Here is a 17,406-nt window from a genome sequence, read left to right on the forward strand (position 1 = left end):
TATGCGGAGAACCGGGCGAACCGCGCCCTGACCGCGTGGTCGCGCATTCACATTTTCCCCCTGACAGTGGGAGCGAGCGCTGACTTCGGGACTGTACACTCACCCCTTCGCGTGCGCTGCTAGTATTGGACGCCCCTGCTGTCAATTATCCGTGGCGCGCGTTTCCCTGGTCCTGGGGAGAGGAGGGTTTCTCCACCCTGACAAAGAAACGGGGGTGGTGTCTAAGCAAACCTTATAACTTCCAAGCTCCGCCCGAATCGGCCCACTCTGCTGTACTTTTCAAGTAGGACTTAAAATGTGACTGCCCAGTGGAAAAGGGGGTTCAGCTGTTCAGCTGCTGATTCGCTAAAACGGGTGCCAATCAAATACTACATCGATACCAGTTGGCTCCTTGTGGCTTTACGCCGCCTACCGTCGTATAATATAAAATTATTTCACAGACCACCGTCTTTTCTCGGTTCCTTCGGTCAGTCGTATCCCATTGCCGGAAAACCAGTTCAGTCCACACTCGTCAACTCATCCTGCTGAAATGTCGCGGCCAAGAGTCTTCTTCGATGTCACCCTTGACGATAAACCCATGGGCCGGATTATTATGGAGGTAAACCGTCTCAATGATGCCAAGTATTTATAACTGGGAGTCCTCACTGTCAGACACGTTGGTTATTGTCCTTGCGGGCATTTAGTCATCACTGTGTACTTTGTCTTTATTTATAACAAGCATTAAGTCTCTTTGGGCTGCTACAAGTTGCACCCTGGTTTAAAATGTTAACTTTTAGTTGACACGCGGTAACGAAAGCCGAGCTGTCACGAACACTGTTTCCTTGAATGGACCATGTGCAAGTGTGTGTGCCTTGGCTCAGAGCCAGCGTTAACCAGCAGCATAACGGGACTTGACGCAAGTGCAGATGTGGCTTTATTCATTCGTAAATACGGAGCATATTCTTTAGATTTTAACCGTAGTTAATGTTATTGCCATAATTGGCAGTTTGTTAATATCTTGGCACAATCATTTTGTAATTGAAATATTTTCAGCTGCAATCTGAAGAGTAATCTATAAATGCCATTGGTTTTCTGGATCGCAATATTTAGTGTTATTCTTTTTAGGCGTTATTAAATACATCTAAAACAATTAACCGCCTGTTTTTCACACAATGGAGTGAGCTTAAGTGCAAACTTGCATTGCATTGAGGCCCACAAAAGGCCCGCGGTCCTGGTGTGAGTCGTAGAGAATCGTTCTGCCCGGTTATCAGTTATTCGTCTCCAACGAACAGGCTAACGGGCTCAGCTAATGCTAACTGAATTTGCAGACAGTTAGCAGCGCCGTCCTTTGTTCTCACGAGCCCAAGTAACCCCTGCTGCGTCAATGAAACTACTACAACACGCAAACGACTGCACTTTTTAATTCCATCTTAATTATGAATTACCCTGAAAATAACCAATTGTGGTCAAAGTCTAACGTTAAAAATATACAACTTGCACGGCATGCTGGGTTTAGCATGTTAGCCGCCGAAGCTAACTGGGCCGATTCGTGTGGTTCTGGAAAGTTCCATGGGGGAGGGGGATATCTGCATGATAAAAATGCGGATGTAGGCCAAAACAACTGCGATCCATTTAATTTTTTGTATTCCTGTTCCCACAATGATTAAGCATTATGTTGCATAATCCACAATATGAATTATAAATGCATCATTGTTTCACCGGCTCCTTGTCAAACTAAAGTATGATACTGTGCTAGCTAAAACGTCCAGCCATTTTGTGCACACAATTGAAGCTGAGCCCCATTATGGGCGTTCCCTCCGAAATAATATGGCTTAAATTGAATACTAACTCGCTTTTTCGAGACACTTCAAAAAACACGTCTTTTTCAGACCTGTGGGGAAAAATACCCCAAAATACACATGTAGTGTAGTTGTTTATTTTACCACAAATTGTCTTATTTGTATACAGAATTCCTTAAGCTCAAGTTAGCTTAAGTCATTCCTTATTTTCCTATTTAAACATAACTAATGAGATAACTTGTAATGCATACAATTAGTGGCCTATTCAATGTAATTTATTTGGAGAGTCTCTAGTTATTTAAAATGTGTTTTTTACCATATTCACCTGCAACATTTACATAATTTGTCTCTGAGCAAAGAAACTCCACCTCAGCATCACTGCCATAACTTACAACAAACTATCTAGTTTCATTCCCATCTTGAGAGCGTCTGATTATTCATAGCCTTGTATAAATGTTCTTTTTAATACCCAAATCCTCATAAATTGATATGTTTTATGTATAATCGTTTTAAACAAATGTTGAACATGGTTTTACCCAAGGAAGATTTCCTTTTTCAGATGACTCCAGATTTCCTTCTGTATCAAAAATGCAGTCTTTATTTCTGGCCACCCTATAGTGTGGTGTTGAATGTAATCAGACCCTCGGGGTGTGTCAAGCTGACAGCTCTTAAATTATGAAGATGTGGTTTTTGTTACTACCGAGCAGGTGGAAGGCTGCACAGAGCTGAGATCAGCAGCAGCCTCTCATCCCCACTCCAGCCCATCTGCTGCAGCACAACCCCCCTCCCCCCTTTCATACTTGCATGGTAGCGTCATTGCTGTCAGTGCAGGGCATGCAGATATCTGTGTGGTGCAATGCTGCATTCCTGCTTCACCATGAGACAGTGCAATTACCACACTGTCATTACTTAATAACCTGATCTGTGTTTAATGTTTTGTTGACATAAAATGTCAAGTAGTGTGAAATTTATCTTAAAGTTGTAAGGCGATAAATCGAGTTTATACCTGCAATAAAGCGTGGCTCACACATGCAGCACTTGCAGTAGAGCTTTTACATTTTTTTTTTTAGGCCACATGAAACAGTTCTCTAAAATGTGAAAATAAGATTTTTTTGTATACACTTAATGTGTGCATTTTCTTTTATTGTATAATTATTCAAGATGTGAGTCGACCATGCATTGTGGAAAAACAGTGTTATGTGCCCACACGATTTGACACATTTCTGGAATTTCTACAGATTTACATTGGATCTACAGATCTACATTGGGCAAAACCAGAGGGATTTTTTTTTTTTTAAAAACAGTTGATCGACCAGGCTAAGGATGTCAAAGCCTCCAAACATCTACATACAGTTGGGCTATTAGCAAAACGTGTACTGATTTATCCTTGTACACAGAATCGGAACACAATTTAGTTTTGGCTTGCTGCCTCAATGGCTACACCCCAAATGACTAGTTACTGATTTCCCAGCCTCTACCTTCTCTTTAAAGAATAACTTTACAACCCATTTGTGCCCTTTGGACATTTTCTTAACAGACTATATTTCGTCTTTTTCGCACATGAGACTACTGCTAATGTTCACTGCCTTTTTAAAGAAACAAATAGTAATCTCAAGTGCCCTTGCGTGAATCTGTTTTCATATTTGAAAATGTCAATGTAATCTTGGATACTTGCCCAGTATTGCACATTTCAACACAGTAAACAACTCAACAGATATTACTTTTTGGCTGTAATTATGAATTTCTTTCTTTTTTCTGCAGCTCCGGGACGATGTTGTTCCCAAGACCGCTGAAAACTTCCGTGCCCTCTGCACTGGTGAGAAGGGCTTTGGTTACAAGGGCTCCATCTTCCACCGCATCATCCCCGACTTCATGTGCCAGGTAATGCAGCCATGTACCAGCTACTTCGTCAGTGCTTTCTTAGAGGCTTTTATTAAGAACTTATTTTGATTAATCTATAGATTATTTCTTGTTTATGAAAAGTTTGTATTACAGTCCTGTAGCCAAGGCTAATGCCTTCCAGTCTTTGGCTGAAGATTTCCAATTATGTGATAGAATACCTCTCACTCTTGGAAAAATTGAAGCAAGACACAATTGTTAATTTTGGGTAATTATTCTGTTATCTAAACTGTTTTAGTATCAAATCATTTAAACTACTTCAGAAAGCATGTTATTTCTTCATTTTAAATAATTCAAATCACCAGTTGTACCATCACCGCATGTAACGCACATGAAAGACACTGAAAGGTCTCTTTTGCAAGTTCTCCACTGTTCCTCACTATGCTAATGCAACACATGCATACCTTGTGTACATTGACTATTGGCAGGGTTTTCTGGGTAGGTTTGCCGAATTCTAGTTAATAATAATTAGCTTGTTTGTTCAACACAAAGGGTGGTGACTTCACCAACCACAACGGAACCGGTGGAAAGTCCATCTACGGTAACAAGTTCGGTGATGAGAACTTCACCCTGAAGCACACCACCGCCGGCATCCTGTCCATGGCCAACGCTGGACCAAACACCAACGGGTCCCAGTTCTTTATCTGCACAGCCAAAACCGCATGGTAAGAAAAGTATCTTGGGTATGTCTTATGAATGAATGAGGACTTTATTACAGACTCAGGGTCCAGATAAAGATAATAATAATAATATGCATTTAGGCAACACTTTTTTTAATTTATTATCCTGGACCCCAGTTTTTTGTAAGTGAGGAACACTTTTTGAACACTGTTAATTTAATGCACCTCCACTAAAAGCTACTTTTAAAGCTCAGGTTATGAAAAATGTCAGTCAACATAATGGAAGGACCCTACAGTGATGATTTGGCCCGTTTTGTTGCATCTAACAAAGTCTGCCTCAAGCCATCTCTTTTGAAGTCTTCAAAAGGTGCCCTGTTTGCAGAAAAGGTGGAAATGTGACTTGAGTTGGGAATAATAGAGTATGTGTTTATTATAGATTTTTTTTTTTTGTGTAAAACATGGATGCCATAGTGGTTCAGTGATGACGTATTTTTGTAGGCCGACCCGGAAGTAAGCTGCGCATGGTTTCCCTCGACGAAAAAGCAATAGGATTTCTCCATAGGATTTTGGAATATTGTAAAAAAAAAAATAAGAACTGCAAAACGAACCTGTTTGATAAATGCACGTTTTGTTCAGCCGGATAATCTCCACATGTCTACCCTACTTTTTCGAATATCTAATCGATAGATTTATGATTAGAAAATTATAAAAGTAGGGTAGACGTAGAGTTTATCCGGCTTACTTCCGGTTCGACTTACAAAAATACGTCATCACTGCACTACTCTATTAATCAAACCGTATTTGCAAAAAGATGTGGCTTTGAAAAAAGTACCCCTGACCCAGGGGTCTGCAACCTTTTTGACCAAAAGAGCAATTTTTCTCCTTTTTCCAAAACATTTTTTTGTCTGGAGCCACAAAACATATTTCATAGCTCATAAAGTTGTATTTATTGTTATGTCAGACAAAAACTACAGTTTTTTTTGCATTTATTAGGCTATTTACAACATTATATAAAACTGTTAACCTCTAATAAGAAACAAAGAACTCCTATAAGGAGAATTAAAAAATAATACACAGGCCTACCTTAAAATAAATTAAACACAGCACTTGGGGAGTCCTTGGGAGCACATTTGAAGGAAAAAAAAATATTAAAATGGGCCCACTTTGAAATAAATAAAACATATAGCTGCACCCTAAAAAGAGTTTGCTTGAGTGCGCTAGAATTTGAAAATACACAACCGGAAGAAATATGCCTCTTCCTTCAGACTTTCTTCCCTCCTCAAACATACACGAACGTGCATCATAAATGAGGCCACGAGATAAATTTGTGCACAGATCGAAGGCTGACAGGCAGTTAGGCCATCCAGTTATTTTAGCCGGGTCGGCTAAAATGATTGGTCGTGCTTATTACAGCGCTACGGCTTCCAGAGATTAATTTTAGTATGTATTTATTGTCAAAGCATTTAATATATTCATTGCTATCGGGACGTTAAGAGCATTCCATGGAATATAACAAAAAGTGTTTTCTGAAATAAATTACATACCCCATTGAATTATGACTGAAGATCGTCAGCTGTCTTCCTCTCCCGTGTTGTTCCTCGATGCGTAAAGGCTGCAGCACCTTTGACAACTTCTCTCTACATATCAAACATACCGGTAAACCAGCATCGTTTGCTTTGAAAGCATATAACTCTGTCCACACAGAAATAAATCCTGTGTTCCTCCGGTACTTTTCTTTGATTTATCCATAGTTCGCTCACGCGCGGGACTGTAGCAGGATGTGACGCATATTTTAGTTGATCTAATTAAAACCGTTTTGTTTTTTATTTATGTGTCACAGTATCACCTCAAAATACAAGATATGAAACATTTTCAACCATGCAACAAAATATAAATAGTCCTACAAATACTTTTATTTCCTTCTTATTTTTGTCTAAACTCAAGGGAGCCAGAGCAGAGGGCTTAAAGGGCCGCATGCGGCCCGTGGGCCGCGGGTTGCCGACCCCTGCCCTAACCCATCAAAATGTATACAATTATCACACATTTTAGTTAAAATGCTAGTTTCACGGAGAATTCCAAAACGTCGAAGTAGCCTAACCACCTCAAGTTTTAAGACCCCTACACACCGGGCCGATTTTCGGCGTTGATAGATGTCTTGCCGTCGATGAGCGTCCTGTCGCTCTACTCAGATTGGTGTGTCCCGCCCCGTCGTGTCTTCTCGGCTGTGCCGAACACCTTCCGCTTAGGCTGTCGGTAAAAGGCTGTCGGCTAAAGAAATCACTCTGATAGGCTGTTCAGCTAGCGAATCAGTGAGAAGCTAAACGGAAGTGAAGGACCCAAACAAACTATTAAGGCAAATCTGAGATTTCATTTAACTCCGGCTCTCGACACAGGTGCGTGAAAGCCCCATGAGCTTCTCGCTGTAGAGTGAAAATGGAACGCACACGCTATTTGTTTGCCCTCACGCAGTCTGTCTTCCGTTTTTTTTGAATGACGAATACACACTACCGCCGCCTTCTGGTAAGGAGAGTTATTGCCACTCACTCATGTGCAGTTCGTACGTGCAACTTGGCCGTCGGCTGAAGTCTTTGCGGTGTGTTCCAGTGCGACTGTTGGTCAAGACGCAGGAGACGTGAGGCGACACAACAGTCGGGTCCGTCAGGACGTGTTCTTTGGTGTCAGATTGGTGTGTAGGACCTTTTTAGAATCAGACTTCTCCGGTGAAGACTTTGTTATACAATTTTTAAAAACTTACCATATCAAGCTAAAGGTAAATGGGTTGTGACCTATGTAGTGTCCTTTCTAAACTGTTAGACACCTAAGAGAACTGGGATTGAAGTATTTGACTTGGCTGCGAAAAACAAACACTTTTTAGTGGATCTATATGGAGGCTGTAGAAAAGGCAGCTCGACACATTTTCAAAAATGGTTGTCCCCATTAGTCACACAACAAAGAAGGGAAAAGTTATCATGGCCTGTGGAATAATACAATTGAGCACAACCAGGTGCTTGTTTGGTGGTTTTCTCAAATATGTAGTTTCCATGTGTTACCACAGCTGCTCATTAAAGGCCCAGTGAAGTGCATGTTTTTGCACCAAAATGAAATGGCAGTTTCATTCATTACATATCATTGTGCCTGTTCATGGCTAAAATAATTTTTAATAATTCATAATTAATGAATTAATGAATTATTAATTTTGCCGTCTGAGCCTAACGGAAGTTGCAGACGATAGTGGCTGTGACGTCACAAGATGTACCCAGTTGCGATTGTAAACATGGCGGAGACTCTGGAAAGTGATACTAGTGTGAGAGAAATGATTGATTTGGACAGCTTTTCGGACAGGATAGATGAGGAAAGTGATCAATCTGGTGCACTTTGAGGGCAACATTAAGAGATTTATGGATACAGCTCTCAACACTCATATGAAACATATATTTCAATAATCAAAAAACATTGGAAGGATTTCTTAACCTATTTTATACAACTAATATTACATAGATGGAAATATTTGTTTACATAGATGACCAAACCCACTGAGATAACTTAGGCTATAGTTTACCTCCCTGACCTGACGTTATCTCTCTCAGTCCCACAGGAGAGCACTCTCCCTCTCCTTATTGTTGAAACAGCTAATCTCCGTTAGCTCCGAGCTAGCACCAGATGCTAACAACAACCCTGTAACTCTCTGTCTCTCTTTCTCTCTCTCTCGAATCGACCAGTGGCCTTTATTTATCATGATCAATCAAAGAATCTACGAAACAATGACCCCAGCCAGGCTCACCTTCATCTTTTGGGAACAGAAACATCGCCACTTCGGCAGACTTGACATTACTACAGCCAGCGGCAATGCATCGTTTCCCCTGTGTTTTTCATCCCTCTTTCTTCACTGTCGCCTCCATTGTCAGGTTTTCTCGATTGGCAATCACTTCCAGTCGACTCCGACACACTTTCCAGGAAAATACTAGCTCAAAAACGTTGAGAAATTCGACTTTGAAAAAGAGAAAAAATTAACGGTGGTGAATGTAAACAGTGCGGCGGCGTCCATCTCGTGACGTCACGCAGTAGATCGCAAGCCACGCCCACGAAGGCGAAGGTCGACTGCAGATTTCCCCGGAAAATTCAAAACTCGTCAAATTCGTTGCTATTCCAACATCTTTTGATATGGGTTCCAATGGACAATTTTGGTCATTACTATACGTATTAGCATAACAGATCATGCACAGGTGCACACTTCACAGGGTCTTTAACATCTATGTGTGTATTTGTGTAGGCTCGATGGAAAGCACGTGGTGTTCGGCGCCGTGGTGGAGGGTTTGGACGTGGTGGCGGCAATGGAGAAAAAAGGCACCCAGAGCGGTAAAACCAATGGCAGGCTCGCCATCGCCGACTGCGGGCAGCTCTGAGCTGGAGCTCTTAACCCTTTCTGCTCGTCCTGTAACCCCCTCCCCATCGCCATTCCACAGTCCTGTTGATGGAGATTCAAATGACCCCCTTCACCTTCCCTCTTGGTTTTTTATTCTGTTGTTGACATCATGTTGCTGCATTTGTGACTTTGCCTTTTGAAGTTTATTTTGCCTTAACGTTTGTTTCCACAAAGTCCCAACGTTTTTTTGTTAATTCAAAAAATGAAGAAAGTAAAACTGAAAAGTTGCCTTGACAATTGAAATGTGTGTTTTTTATTACATAGAAACTTAAAAGATTATATTTCTTATTAATTATAAGATTGTCTTAAAGCCATATTAACATCATAGTCAGCATTTTACCACCAACATGATAACTTCATCACCGCACAACTCGATCGTACCAGTGAGTTAGAAGTGAAGGTCAGCATAGTTTCAGTCCATACATGAGGGTATATTATCACTGCTATTCATATCCACAACTCCTTAAAAATGTTCCACAAATCAAGCAGCGATAACGGAAAGGATGTAAATAAAACAACGCTGCTAGTTTAGAAACTGCCTGAGCTATCATGCCAATTTAATATCGGATGAGGACGGACCAAAGGAAGTTGCATCTTTATAGAATAATTGATCTCAGAAAAATATTTCAGGTGGCTGCTCATTCAAAATGGTGATGCTTTTAAAACCAACACAATGGGCTTAATGTTTTAAACAAACCAGATTTAAAAAGCTTTAAATCTTTTTACAACTTTTGGAATTTTGGAAAACTTTTCATCAGGTTTAGTTCCAAGGTTGGAATATGCTTGATCTTATATTTTAGAGCAGGGGTGTCCAAACCTTTTCACTGATGGCCACATACAGAAAAACATACGAAGGGCTGGGCCACTCACTAGAGGTGAGGTATGTTGCCTTGTATGTTAAGTTGTAAATTGGCAAAATCAAATGTCATGATTGAATTTGTTTTAGGAAAAGAACATTTAGACTAAACCATGGTTGTCAAGTGTATATACTCTAAACTTTAGAATATATACACTTAATATATCCTGGTGTTTAATCTACTCTTAATTCTGTGTGATAATCCCTTACAGATGGTAGGATTTACAAAAGGACCGCATACTATTGCTATACCTATTCTTTTGCAATTTAATTTCTAATCCGATGGTAATTGAGGATGTAAATCTGAAAATGATCGGTCTTCTGAAATAACACTAAATGAAATGTCCAGCAGAGGTAGCTCTTGAGCTTTACAGTGTTTTCTGCAGTCATTTTAGTCCAATGATTTTTACAGTGGAATGTTTAAAATTATATTTTATTTTAAGAAAGGCTTCATAGTTAAATACACATTTAAATCTATTGATTACTTTACATCAAGCTCTTAAAAATCCTTAAATAAAAATATCCATGTGAAACACATTTCTCTTGTTTTTCACATAACGAATCAAAAATAACCTGTCAAATTATTCTAAGGGTCATGCATGAAAGGATCTGTGCTATATTCTGTTTTACAAGGGATCCATGGCAGTAAATTCATACAAAAATATTCATTAGTTTAAGTCCAGAAGAGCTATCAGGTTTGATATCTAGATAGTCAATAAAAGATTTACTCGAGCCTTTATTCAACTACAATTCCAGTGGAACTATGCTGTATATTTTCCTTACCTATTTAACTCGTAGACCTCAAGTCCAATGGGTATAAGATAAACATGCAAATACAACTATGGATCTAAATCTGGCCAAAAGTTTGGGTTATTTGAAAAAATAAAATGCATTTCAAAGTTTTGATCCTGAACTTTAAAAATCCAATGTATTCTAACTAAAAATAAGTATATGAAAAGATTTTCATGTTAAATATTTGTATTCAGTTTTGTAATTAATTTGAATGAAATTATTAAATTTCACATTTCACATAATTATATATCTTGATATTTGAGTATTTTTTTCAGTTGCAGATTTTATGCTTTAAGATTTTAAAACATTTTTTGTCAGGTTCTTATTTTTCCTGTTTCAGAATGAAACTGAATCAAAACACTATTTAACCTGAAGGAACTTTCTGTATATTTTTTCATTCAAAGTCAGGTTAAAAAGAAACTTAAACTTTCAAATACATTTTATTTTTTCAAATGATCATTGTTGTTGAAGCCTCTTCAGGCTCCGCATCGGCAGGCCTCTCCCTCGGTGTGGAAGTTGAGTAAAGTTCGAACGATATTGGCAGATTCAGATTTCTTTCACGGATCAATAACTCATGAACAAAACGTTATTCAGACACAAATTACGTCTCCTAAGAACCGTGGTAAGGTTGACAACGAATTACAATCACATGTTGATAAAAAAAAGCCAATACGTGCTGTCCTCCAAACTGGACACATTAAATTGGTCTCTTTCCGCAGCCGGAGAAGAAACGAGTGCTGAGGGACCGTCTGCAAAGTTCAACACCGAAAAAAAAGAATACAATAATATTCAATTACTTCACTATTATACAGTATTACTACCAAACTCCCTACACACATCAATAATCTCCTGATGCTCATACTACAGCAGAGAGTTTGGAATAATGTGCTTTTGAATAATTTTGGGGAATATTTCTAATGTAAAAATCTTCAATAAATATGGTATAATCTTCAATAACGTTACTATTATATTTCTACCAAACTCACCACACACATCAATAGTCTCCTGTTGGTCATACTACAGAGGAGAGTTTGGAAGAATATGGTTTGGAATAATTTTGGTGAATATTTATACTGTATAATAGTAACGTTATTGAAGATGATGCTGTGGTGACCACCTATTTAACCACTGGGACACAATCCAAACTAGGAACTACAGTTGCGGATATTGTTCCCACACGGACATGTTATTGGTTACTTATATATAGTATGTGCCCTCTTGGCTCTCTCTCTTGTCGACCCGGGCTGCGACCCGACAACATGTCCTTTGCAGCTTGTTAATAAATTACTATTTCTGCACTTTCCTTGCACCGCCTCTGACTCCATATCCTCTGCACTACACTGGTGACCCCGATACGTCTTGGGAAGTTTCCTGGACGGAGCCTAACACGGCAAAAGGAACTTGACTTCCTTTCTCAAAATGCGGGGTTTGATTGGAGACGTCCGTGGCTGCCACCGGCACGCGGACTGAGGCTCGGTGTGCGCTCCGCGGAAGGCTGGAGACGTTGCTCGCCGTTCCCGCATAGGCTTTCTATCCAACGGGGGGAAGATGCACGACCTGCTGGGTCGACCAGCAACCCCATTGCTACCTCATGGTTTGTCGCACGCCCCAGCTGCTAACCACGTGGGGCTAACGACAGCTGGCAGCTACCCATGGCTGCCAGCTAGCGGCTAACCACGTGGAGCTAACGGCTAGTGCTAACGGCTAGTGCTGACGGCTAGTGCTGACGACTGGTGCTGACGGCTGGCTGTTAACGGCTGTCGACGTATTTCTGTTAACATCTGACTGTTAACCATCTTTTTCTGGTGCCGGAGAGGAGGTTCGACCAGCCGGTTGACCTCATGTGGACGCTCACCTTTTTCACCACCACGACGGCGGTTCCAGACGCCACTCACGTTTTCATCGACGCCTGGGTGGTGCACTCCTGGACCCCGTCTGGCCTCTCCTGCTTCCCGGGGACGCCTCAGCGCCTGCTGAGGACTTCATGCCCGCCGCCGCGGCACGTCTGCCTGCGGCCGGGTTGCTCTCCTGCTTCCCGGGGATACCTCAACGCCTCCTGAAGACTTCGTGCCCGCCGCCGTTGTGCGTCTGCCTGCGGCCGGGTTGCGCTCTTTCCTGTTGGGTTCTCCGCGACACCTACTGCTGCCCCCTTACGACGGCCCGTTCCGGCCCGCCCCCGGTGGGGGTGCCCTCGCCCTCGTTAGGGCCCCTACCCGCTCCTGCGGCCCCCTTTCGTGGCCCGTTCCATGGCCCGGTCCTCACCAGCGAGCTGCGACCACACCCTCGTCGGCCCCTATGGTGCTTCCTCCACGGGCGCAAGGATTTATTTTGCCCTGTTTGAATTCTGGGGAGGCTTGTGTGGTGACCACCTATTTAACCACTGGGACACAATTCAAACTAGGAACTACGATTGCGGTTATTGTTCCCACACGGACATGTTATGGGTTACTTATATATAGTGTGTGCCCTCTTGGCTCTCTCTCTTGTCGACCCGGGCTGCGACCCGACAACATGTCCTTTGCAGCTTGTTAATAAATTACTATTTCTGCACCTTCCTTGCACCTCTGACTCCATATCCTCGGCACTACAATGCCATGTTTATTGAAGATTTTACATTAGAAATATTCACCAAAATTATTCAAAAGCACATTCTTCCAAACTCTCTGTTGTAGTATGAGCAACAGGAGACTATTGATCTGTGTAGTGAGTTTGGTAGCACTCCACTGTATAATAGTGAAGATATTGAAGATTATACCATATTTATTGAAGATTTTACATAATAAATATTCCCCAAAATTATTCAAAAGCACATTCTTCCAAACTCTCTGCTGTAGTATGACCAACAGGAGAATATTGATGTGTGTAGTGAGTTTGGTAGAAATATACTATATAAATGTGAAGTGATTGAATATTATTGTGTTCTCTTTTTTCGGAGTTGCACTTTGCAGACGGTCCCTGAGCACTCGTTTATTTTCCGGCTGCGGATAGAGACCAATGTAATGTGTCCAGTTTGGAGGACAGCAAATATTGGCTTTTTTTTTTTAATCAAAATGTGATTGTAGTTTGTTGTCAACCTTACCACGGTACTTAGGAGACATACTTTGTGTCTGAAAAACGTTTTGTTCATGAGTTATTGATCCGTGAAATCTGAATCTGCCAATATCGTTCCAACTTTACTCAACTCGGTGAGTTGCTGTCAAACTCGACCCTAACGCCGCTTACAGCCGGTGTGGGTACCAGATGTGTTCGGGGTACCATATGTGTTCGGGGCATGGATGTATAATAGAGAAGCGCAGTGACGCGTCCAAAAACCCGGGAGTAAGTTAGCATTTTTAGCACTTCCGGTTCCTTCGTCAAAAAGCAATGCATTTTTTCCATAGGGTTTTGGAAAATAGCTCGAAATAAGGTCTGTGGTTGACATAAATTTAAGAGATAAATCACGTTTTGTTCTACGACATTAAATACATCATCAGTGACCCCACTGGTGATTTTTGAAGAGTTTACGTGTCTGAAAAACGATGGTTGTTACAGAGTGGCTGAATAGGACTACAGAAATTGTCGAGGCCGTTGTACTTCATTACGCCTAACACGTAAACACTCCCGCTAAGTTTGTTTTCCCCTGTGTTCTGCTTGAAAGCAAGTACATGCCTATCTTTAGTATCTTTATATCTACAGTGGGGCAAAAAAGTATTTAGTAAGCCACCAATTGTGCGAGTTCTCCCACTTAAAAAGATGAGAGGCCTGTAATTTTCATCCTAGGTATACCTCAACTATGAGAGACAAAATGAGAAAAACAAAATCCAGAAAATCACATTGTCTGATTTTTAAAGAATTTATTTGCAAATTATGTTGGAAAATAAGTATTTGGTCAATAACAAAAGTTCATCTCAATACTTTGTTATATACCCTTTGTTGGCAATGAAAGAGGTCAAACGTTTTCTGTATTTTGGCCCATTCCTCCATGCAGATCTCCTCTAGAGCAGTGATGTTTTGGGGCTGTCGCTGGGCAACACGGACTTTCAACTCCCTCCAAAGATTTTCTATGGGGTTGAGATCTGGAGACTGGCTAGGCCACTCCAGGACCGTGAAATGCTTCTTACGAAGCCACTCTTTCGTTGCCCGGGCGGTGTGTTTGGGATCATTGTCATGCTGAAAGATCCAGCCACGTTTCATCTTCAATGCCCTTGCTGATGGAAGGAGGTTCTCACTCAAAATCTCACGATACATGGCCGCATTCATTCTTTCCTTTACACAGATCAGTCGTCCTGGTCCCTTTGCAGAAAAACAGCCCCAAAGCATGATGTTTGCACCCCCATGTTTCACAGTAGGTATGGTGTTCTTTGGATGCAACTCAGCATTCTTTCTCCTCCAAACACGTCTAGCTGAGTTTTTACCAAAAAGTTCTATTTTGGTTTCATCTGACCATATGACATTCTCCCAATCCTCTTCTGGATCATCTAAATAATCTCTAGCAAACTTCAGACGGGCCTGGACATGTACTGGCTTAAGCAGGGGGACACGTCTGGCACTGCAGGATTTGAGTCCCTGGCGGCGTAGTGTGTTACTGATGGTAGCCTTTGTTACTTTGGTCCCAGCTCTCTGCAGGTCATTGACTAGTTCCCCCCGTGTGGTTCTGGGATTTTTGCTCACCGTTCTTGTGATCATTTTGACCCCACGGGGTGAGATCTTGCGTGGAGCCCCAGATCGAGGGAGATTATCAGTGGTCTTGTATGTCTTCTATTTTCTAATAATTGCTCCCACAGTTGATTTCTTCACACCAAGCTGCTTACCTATTGCAGATTCAGTCTTCCCAGCCTGTTGCAGGTCTACAATTTTGTTTCTGGTGTCCTTTGACAGCTCTTTGGTCTTGGCCATAGTGGAGTTTGGAGTGTGACTGTTTGAGGTTGTGGACAGGTGTCTTTTATACTGATAACGAGTTCAAACAGGTGCCATTAATACAGTTAACAAGTGGAGGACAGAGGAGGCTCTTAAAGAAGAAGTTACAGGTCTGTGAGAGCCAGAAATCTTGTTTGTTTGTAGGTGACCAAATACTTATCTTACACCATAATTTGCAAATAAATTCTTTAAAAATCAGACAATGTGATTTTCTGATTTTTTTTTCTCATTTTGTCTCTCATAGTTGAGGTATACCTAGGATGAAAATTACAGGCCTCTCTCATCTTTTTAAGTGGGAGAACTTGCACAATTGGTGGCTGACTAAATACTTTTTTGCCCCACTGTATATCTGACCATTAGAATCTGTATTTTTGAAATTGTCGTTTTTAACACCGTAGTTTTACAAATTATAGAATAATTAATTACCAGTGTTTTCCAATTTTACTCGGCAGTTCGTTTCCTTAGTTAACGTCAGCTAAAGCTAGCACTACTAGTTAGCTCCGCAATGGTTTGTTGCTTTGCTCCGGGTTGCAGCAACAGGTCTTCGCATGAAACGTGCTTGTTCTATCGTTTCCCGGCCAATGTTTTCCAAAGGAGAGTCTTGATTCGTGCCATGAGGTAAGCTGACGTTACATTTTTGTCCATGTCACGGTGAAATGTAAATGATGGGTAGTGACTTTATCGCCGTTTTAGAGATGGCGCTGCAGAGCGCGTGTGTGTGTTGTCCTCTCACTCGCGATCAACTTTCTTATCCAGTCCAAAAAACCTGACCTGTACGACAGGTCATGAAAGAATATAAATATAATATAAACTAACAATATAAATTATATAATTACATTTTCAAAACTACTGCAAATTTAGCTCTTTTGTCAATACAGCTTATAATGGGGCTCAAAATGGCAGCTTTACTCTCCTCTACACGTGTCATTTATCCTGTTCACACAAAATAACACATATTTCCCCTTGTAAAATACACATTAAAGCCACGTAGTTTCAGCCAAACAAAATAACAAATACATGACATTGCAAGCCATGTTCATAGCTTCCCTTACAGTCAGGGGCGGACTGGGGGGAAAAAGTGGCCCGGGGATTAATTGACAGACAGGCCCACTTAATGCGTGGCATGTATCGGCTGGCCGGCGACGAAAGTATGTTACTAAACAAAAAACCCTATTCATTTTATGTTATTTTGGACCATTATTCATATGGTAATCACATTACCTGAGCCCTTGAGTTGCCTTGAGCAAAATAGTTACAAGATATTTAGTGATTTTAATGTTAACAGATCATTGATGCAATAACATTTGGACCCAATTTGCCTGACTTGACACATGGAATTGGCATAGGAAGCATCCTCAATGTGGTCCTACGGGTACAGCCGTACTGCCACTCCCCCTGAACCCTGTTTCCCTGCCAACCCCACCCCTCCCCCCTCCCCTCTGCAAGCCCCTTCCTCTGAACCCAGGGCTCGCTACAATACTGTAGCTTATACTGTATACACAAACTATACAAAAAACGCCTTTACGCTTTGGAGCTTGTTTATCAATCTGTAAGCAACTGCCAGCTAGGTCTCTCAGCCACTCACTCCTGATCGTTCACTGCGCAGTGACAGCTGCTACGGGCCTGATGTGTACAATTGAAACTGATAGATAGAACAAAGGTAGCCTATCAAAACGGCCCAGCCCAGCCCACTGGGCCACACCCCACTGGGCTGGGCTGGGCCGGAACACTTACAAATGTGGGCCGGTAGGATTTAGGTAAGCAAAAAAAAGGGAGTGGCTGGAATACTTACAAATGTGGGCCGGTAGGATTTAGGCAAAATAAAAAAGATTTTGTATTTTTTTAAAAATCTTATTATTATTATTTTTTAATCTTATTTTTTTTTTTTTTTTTTTTTGGGCCCTCCGGCCCACACACAGCACCGGCCCACCGGGGAAACTCCCGGTATTCCCGATGGCCAGTCCGCCCCTGCTTACAGTTCAACAACATGAAATGCTAACAGTGAAGCTAACATTAAATCACTCATCCAAAACTTTTCTATGAAAAGGTTTGACTCACCAAAACACCGTTGGTTAATGTTCTATACCGTCTACTGGGTTTCCCGATCGTGTGGATGGTATTTTTATCTTTTTTAAATCAACT

General features: G+C 41.3%; 1 protein-coding gene across 1 annotated transcript; it reads left to right on the top strand.

The window, feature by feature from the left end:
- The first annotated feature begins 436 nt into the window (after window positions 1–436).
- LOC307042228 (peptidyl-prolyl cis-trans isomerase-like) lies at window positions 437–8,957 on the top strand. The gene is made up of 4 exons (XM_079686002.1): window positions 437–598; window positions 3,540–3,659; window positions 4,170–4,342; window positions 8,568–8,957. Exons 1-4 carry the CDS (start codon window positions 530–532, stop codon window positions 8,698–8,700), a joined length of 495 nt encoding a protein of 164 aa, XP_079542128.1. The 5' UTR covers window positions 437–529; the 3' UTR covers window positions 8,701–8,957.
- The last annotated feature ends 8,449 nt before the right edge of the window (window positions 8,958–17,406 follow it).

The sequence above is a fragment of the Notothenia rossii genome (genome assembly GCF_949606895.1).
Source record: "Notothenia rossii genome assembly, chromosome: 6".
NCBI classification, from domain to species: Eukaryota; Metazoa; Chordata; class Actinopteri; order Perciformes; family Nototheniidae; genus Notothenia; species Notothenia rossii.

Excerpts from the sequence above, each read along its gene's own strand:
- LOC307042228 (XM_079686002.1), top strand. The coding sequence starts at position 530 with ATGTCGCGGCCAAGAGTCTTCTTCGATGTCACCCTTGACGATAAACCC. Across the intron at positions 3,660-4,169 it reads TCCCCGACTTCATGTGCCAG|GGTGGTGACTTCACCAACCA; the intron begins GTAATGCAGCCA and ends TTCAACACAAAG. Across the intron at positions 4,343-8,567 it reads TGCACAGCCAAAACCGCATG|GCTCGATGGAAAGCACGTGG; the intron begins GTAAGAAAAGTA and ends GTATTTGTGTAG.